Source organism: Protobothrops mucrosquamatus, unplaced genomic scaffold, assembly GCF_001527695.2.
Source record: "Protobothrops mucrosquamatus isolate PMUCROS unplaced genomic scaffold, P.Mucros_1.0 scaffold3576, whole genome shotgun sequence".
Taxonomy (NCBI): Eukaryota; Metazoa; Chordata; class Lepidosauria; order Squamata; family Viperidae; genus Protobothrops; species Protobothrops mucrosquamatus.
In genome coordinates, this window is record NW_015389541.1 from 62,394 (window position 1) to 69,685 (window position 7,292).

Here is a 7,292-nt window from a genome sequence, read left to right on the forward strand (position 1 = left end):
AAATATTGTTGAAACCATGGCTTTGCTCACAGTTGTTGATTAATATGACTACATGTCTAATGTGAAGTTGAACTATTTAGTCAATGTTCAATATGGAAACCTGTTAATATGTTGTTCTTCAGTTGCTCAGCAGCTGATTAGAAAACATAACCATATCATCAACCTGGAAAATAAGGAGATTGCTTTGAAAGCCTGCCCTGTTCCTTTGGAGACAGGAACAACATTTAAGGTAATGGCATCATCATGAAAGAAAAATATATCCAAATAATGTGAACTATTCTATACTGGTAACTGGACCTCCACTCATAGACAGCCTAAGTTCAATTGGCTTTGCTTAGCTCTACATAGATACAAAGACTCATGGTTGGGATATAGTACATGTAGGCTGAAGGGGTTCTCTCTTCTTTTTTCTAATCACATAGAAAGAAGGCAAGCTTTTTCTTAGAATTTTCATTTTTTCCCTAGATATGTACCTTTTCAGATGTTCATATCTAATTCAACCAAAAATACATACAGACATAACTGCCTCCTGATACTATGTTCTGTGGGTCAACCATTGGATTGAAAGCTTATTGGCAAAGATAGTCTGTAGGCCTAATTTAAAGACCATTTTATAAACATTCTCTGGTCTTTATTATAAAGAAGGAGTATACAGGCTTATTGAGTAAATTTCATTGGGCTATCAAGGATTTATCTTCTTGGCAACAATATAGAAATGGATTCCCACTGCCTTATTTCAGCATATTTTTTGACTTCCCACTCTAACCTACAGTTTTGATGGCATTAACCATGTCTGCTTCTGCTAGTATTTTCAAAGTCAGCATGGCAAACTTTGATTTTAACACATATTGTAGATGGAAATTCCATGGTTTAATGATGGTTTGTTGAATAAATCACTGCATATTTAATGCGAATGTGTTACAGAACCTGGAGGGGGAAAATTGTGCTAATTTCCTTAACTGTTCACTGGGCATGCATATCACATTGAGCTATAGTTGCATTATGCTTTGCTGAGTAACTACAATTTTAGCTTAGTATGTTGTACAAATCTTCACACTATCTCAATCCAACTGTTACATTTCTTTCTTCAAATCTTGAGGAATAATTTAACTCTTGACTATTGTAGTAAACTTGTATGCTTTGTATAGTTTAGCCTTTCCCAGCTTGGTATTCTCTTGTCCATAAGTCCCAAATTTCCAGCCAATGTGAGCAAAGAACTCTGGGAGAGCACCTTGGAAGAAACGCTAGCATAGATAATGAGAAAATGTTCTTCCCCACCAGAAATTGTGCTCTGATCATAACATGTTTTGAATAGTTGCACCTATGTATTTTTATGTGCATACTTTTGACACTGGCTTGCATTGTTTTTCCAGATTCATGTTAGGATCCTTCAAAGGGAGATTTGTGTTTCTAACATCCCAAATGTAAAAATTGCTGAGGAGTGGATGAAAGACAAATTGGAGCTCCTTTTCTGCAGAGCGAAACTGGGTGAAATTCAGAATATATTTTATGATCCACTCTCACAAAAGGCCATCGTTACCTTTTCTCAGCCTATAGGTAATTTCTGAATTACTCTGCCTGTTCATTTTTAGGATGTGGTCTGTAGTCCACCTTGTTTGTAGATCAACATTCCTCTCTTGGCCTCAAGCACATAGTTTTAGAACGGAGGCCACGATTCCCTTTGACTGGACCACGTGAGGTCAATTGGAAATTAGAAGTCATTCAACTGCATTGTTTTTATTTTGAAGATAACTGCTATTTTTTTTTTCCAATTTTTGTATGTGCTTGCATGCATGCCTACGCACCGTCACAGTCCCAGTTTCTCGTGTGGCCCTTTGGGAAAATTAATTGCCCAGCCCTTTCTTAGCAGAAACTAGCTACTTAAATCTTGTCCTAAGTCCAAGATGGTTTTGGGCTAGAAAGCACATGGATCACTATATAACAGTGATGGCGAACCTTTTAGAGACCGAGTGCCCGAACCGCAACCCAAAACCCACTTATTTATTGCAAAGTGCCAGGGCCGCATCAGCATTGTGGTTCCCTTAGGGAGGGTGGGGGTGGCCCACTGGGTGGGCGTGGCTAGGATGGTCACAGCAGACAGTGGGTGTGGCCAGGTAGGCATGGCCACCTCGATGCTCTAACATCGTGGTGGCCAACCTATGGCACGTGTGCCACAGGTGGCACGCGGAGCCGTTTCTGGTGGCATGCGAGCCATTGCTGGGCCGAGCTGCTCCCTCCTCCTCTCCGCGCATGCACAGTCTGGGAATAGGCGAGAGGCTATAAATGAGCAACTTTCGGCGGAAGCAGCATTTGCTGCAGACAGCGAGCGAGCACGAGCCGACAGCTCAGTGGCCACGCCCACTCGGTGACCATGCCCACCCGGCACCCGGCAATGCATAAATGAGTTTTGAGTTGCAGTTTGGGCACTCGGTCTCTAAAAGGTTCGCCACCACTGCTCTAACACCTCTACTCGAGCTTGCTAGCCGGCCGTTTTGCCTGCTTTGTGCTGGGTAAGGCTGCTGCTCCAGGTGGCGGCCTAATGGACCTGCACGAGTTGCTAGTGGTGGTGCGCGTGTCCACAGAAAGGGCTCTGAGTGCCGCCTCTGGCCCGTGTGCCATAGGTTCACCACCACTGCTACCTAAGATGACTTTTAAGGCTGACTGGGAAGAGTGCATTCCCTGAAGATCACCCTATTTTTAAACTCTACACAGTATTCTCCATCATTCTGTCTCAAATATTTCACTTGCACCCAGCCAGGCCATATTTATGGAAGTTCCAGTCTTATCAGCAAGTATTGCTCATTCTGTAAGCAGGTCTTTGGATGCAAAAAGATTTTACTCTCTACATTTGAATGTTCATCCCTCAGCTATATGCATTCTCTTCCCTTGGTACTTTTCAATAGCTGCAGCATGCCATTTTCTTCACTTAGAATGCCAAGTAGCCTTCCATAACTTGATTCTTTCCAGATGTTTTAGAAAGCACGTCACTACCAGCTGTTGCCGTCTGGCTAATGAATGTAGAAAATTATAATCTGTTTTATCTGAAGGTAGGTACCAGGTTGGAAAAAGCCAATTTAGGGAGAAAGTGTTTTAACTCTTGAAAGCAAGTGCTACACAAAATTTTCCTGTTAATGTTACATTTCAATTTGTTTACTTTGGATTAAATTCCACTGGACTTACTTACAGGTAGACCTATCTAGAATTGCACTACAGTATTATTATGCTGGAAACAAAGGCTTGTGACAAATATTTTATTCCTATAGTTGCCTTATAGCAGTGTTTCTCAACCTTGACAATTTTAAGGCATGTGGACTTCAACTCCCAGAATTCCACAGCCAGCAATGCTGGTTGAAGTCCACATGCCTTAAAATTGTCAAGGTTGAGAAACACTGCCTTATAGTCTTGTCCACTGGTGGCTTACATTGAAATAAACAACTTTTATGTCCCATAGTTAATGGAAAACTATCTACACTATTTAAATATATGTGGAACTCTTAATATTTAGGGTTTAATTTATTTAAATTTTAACCTGCCCTTTTCAGATGTGGACCTCTTCATATAACTCATTTTTTTAATTTTATTCTAGCTCTTAATAAAATAATAAGGTATGAACAATCCTGTATCAGTGTGTTTGGAAAGACCCATCTTCTCACTGTTTCACCTGTCATAAAAAGCGATGTGGAAAAAGTACAGGTAAATAATGGGGGAATAATCAAGCATGGCAAATATTCAGCAGCTGAATGAACCTGTTGTGCTAAGCTGTGGGTTATTGAATAAACCACAGTAAAGCAGAGTTATATATCACATTATATATGAGCCAGCAGTGTGCTACAACTGCCAAAAAAGCCAACACAGTGCTAGGCTGCATTAACAGAGGGATAGAATCAAGATCACGTGAAGCATTAATACCACTTTACAATGCCTTGGTAAGGCCACACTTGGAATACTGCATCCAGTTCTGGTCACCACGATGTAAAAAAGATGCTGAGACTCTAGAAAGAATACAGAGAAGAGCAACAAAGATGATTAGAGGTCTGGAGGCTAAAACATATAAGGAACGGTTGCTGGAATTGGGTATGTCTAGTTTAATGAAGAGAAGGACGAGGGGGGACAATATCTCAGGGGCTGCCACAAAGAAGACGGAGTCAAGCTATTCTCCAAAGCGCCTGAAGGCAGGACAAGAAGCAACGGATGGAAACTAATCAAGGAGAGAAGCAACCTAGAACTAAGGGGAAACTTCCTGACAGTTAGAACAATTAACCAGTGGAACAACCTGCCTCTAGAAGCGGTGAATGCTCCAACACTGGAAGTTTGTAAGAAGAGACTGGACAGCCATTTGTCTGAAATGGTATAGGGTTTCCTGCCTGAGCAGGGGGTTGGATATTATTATTATCATCATCATCATCATCATCATCATCATCATCATCATCATCATTGATTTTAAACTTGATTTAGAGTGGCCCACAACCACGTAGGTGTTGCCGCATAACTACACTGTGAAGGTATTGATGGGTAAGTGTAGGTTGCAAATAATTGCAGACAGGCTGATGTGCACACCTCCCAAATCCCAGTTGTGCACTGTAGAGGTGCACATCCTGTGTGCTGATTGTGCGATTCAACTTCCTGTTCTGTGCTTTGCTGTTTGAGAGATCCCTAGCCAGAACGTTAATATTCGCAGAAATATAAATGCAACATATGCAACGATCCTCATACGATAGAGGGGTACATGCTCTGATGGGCAGTGATGGAGAAATCTAATCCAGACTTTCCAAACTAGTGGCTGGGTTGATATAGCATGATACATTAAAATTAAAACTGCAGTTGATATGAGTCATTGAGTTCAAAGGGATTTCCTTTGGAATAAGGTTTACAATCTTTGTAATAGTTAATAAATTATTCCCCTACTTTCCAGATAATGTATACATTGTATTTCCAGCAGCTGGAAAATGTGTTCTATGGGTAAACAGTAGAACTGAGTTCTTCATATTAAATGTATGTAGAATGAAGTTAAATTTGCTTACATCAGTAATATCAACCATATGCTGTATATGGGCAGCAAAAATCTGGTAAATCGCTAGATGGGTTTTAAGTAACGTAAAACCTCTTTGCTGCCATCTACTGATCATCTCAAGTTTTACACTATAGATATGGCTGGGCCAATACTATCAAGCACTTATGGTGGTTTGATAATGGTTAGGTCTTTGTTTTCTTCCATTTAGTGAAGGTTGGTCTGTGTTGCATGTTGAATTAAATATTAAATATTTAATATTAAATATTAATATCTGACTATACCATTGTACTTTCTGCCACGCTGTTCTTTAACCAGTCTTTGTAGGTTACTACTTCCTAACCCAAAAAAGGCCATCATTTTGGGATTCTAGAAATGGGAATTGTACCCAGGGTTTGCCGTAGATTACAAAATCAGGTTTTCATACGTGAGCAACGTAATAGTGTGAAGTTCAGATAGTATGGTAAACTGTAACATGGTCAGTGGGTATCCACCCAATGGGAAATAAGAATGCGACATTTTGGCTTTGTGTATTGCTTTCGAAATGTGATGTTGGAAAAAGACTCTTGAGAGTCCCTTGGACTGCAAGGAGATCAAATTCAGTCGATCCTAAAGGAAATCAACCCTGACTGTTCTTTGGAAGGACAGATACCGAAGCTCAAATGAGAAGAGCAGACGCCTTGGCGAAGACTCTGATGTTGGGAGAAATTGAAGGCAAAAGGAGAAGGAGACGGCAGAGGATGGGATGGTTAGATGGGATCATTCATGCAAAGAACATGAATTTGGGCAGTCTCTGGGAGACAGTAGAGGATGGGGGGAGGGGCTGGCGTGCCATGGTCCATGGGTTCGCAAACAGTTGGACAAGACTTAGCGACTGAACAACAAAAGCTTTTTATTTGCAAACATAGCTTGAGTGTTTGCAGTGTCTTTATTTGGGTCAGAATAAAGTTGTAACAAGAAGAAACATGCTGATGATCACATCAGACTCAAAAGGGGAAATGTGCTGTGACCCGGATGGAGATTCCTTGCCAATCTTGTTTTCATTAGGGTCACAGCAGGGGAGCAAATGCTTCATTTCCCAGCCTTTCCCTGCTGTGCTCCTGTAATACATGGGTATTTTAGAAAGGGCATGTAGGGTGCAGCTGCCATGCCCAGCCTCACATTTTGTTGGTTCTTGAACAGTGTATTTATGTTGTAATTGGTAAAAAAAAAAAAAATAACAAAAGGGTGTAGTTATCTCTTAGTGGCGGTGCTTTCAATATTAGCTTTCTCTAAGGAGGACTATGGAGGTAACATATGGTATGCTTTTTTGTGTGTGTGTGTGTGTGCCAGATGTTTTCAGGAACTTCCAGGAAAACTGTACTGTTAACAGGAATCGACGTAGACCAGAAAGATGAGGAGAATGTGGGAGACATGATCGAAATTCACTTCCAGAAACCTAGCAATGGAGGTGGTGAAGTGGATCAAGTGACCTATATTCCCAAAGGAACAAAAACTGCCTATTTTGAGCTAGATGAAGCAGATTTGATAGGAGATTATTGAAGATGTAGCTGGCTCAAGATTCCAATTATGCCAAGAGCAATTGAAGAGTGAAACCGCTGTTGTTGAGGAATGAGGCTGCCTGTAACGTAGGGGCAGAACCACCCTCAAAGTCCCGTTTAAAGCTATGATCCATTAAAAAGCCTCCTTGTTTCAGTTGTTTTTTTTTAAATGTTAAAATCGGTGAGACTTAAGTTGTGATCTCATCACAACTCGCATCAATGCTTATAGCACAAATAGTCAATAACAACTGCATTTAGCACAATCGTATGATGGCAATTTCTGTGGCCTAGGAATAAAGGTGACTTTATGCTCTACGAGTTACAGATCTGTCACGTGTCTTTTGCATTATTGAAAACATAAATGAGACTTTATCTTGAATCACCTGTGTTCTATCTAGTCCTACAAATGTCCAATAATCACAAGTGAGATCATTGAGTCTGTTTTACAAAGCACCTGCTGTATGTTTCCTGGGAAATCTCAGTCCTATTTTTTAAACCTGTTCTACAAAACCAATTGGGAAATATGAAGAGCTGACACTGAAGTTTGAAGTTGAAGTTTATTGTATTTATATCCCGCCCTTCTCCTGGTGGACTCAGGGCGGCTTACAGCCAGTTAAAAAACAGAACAATTGGTACAAATATACAAAATTTAAAATAAATTAAAAGATATATTTAAATAGGCCTTTTTCTTATTTTAAAAGTTGATTAAAATCCAATTTAAAATATCCCTAGGCCAGTCCTGC

The 7,292-nt window shown here is 40.4% G+C and overlaps 1 protein-coding gene across 1 annotated transcript in view; it reads left to right on the top strand.

The window, feature by feature from the left end:
• Positions 1–6,875, top strand: part of NMI (N-myc and STAT interactor) — a 19,161-nt gene extending 12,286 nt beyond the window's left edge. Inside the window, exons 6-9 of the mRNA XM_015827255.1 lie at positions 123–229; positions 1,374–1,557; positions 3,587–3,693; positions 6,341–6,875. Of these exons, the coding sequence (XP_015682741.1) occupies positions 123–229; positions 1,374–1,557; positions 3,587–3,693; positions 6,341–6,550 (608 nt within the window). The 3' untranslated portion in view covers positions 6,551–6,875. The remainder of the gene's footprint in view (positions 1–122; positions 230–1,373; positions 1,558–3,586; positions 3,694–6,340) is intronic.
• Positions 6,876–7,292: the final 417 nt, after the last annotated feature.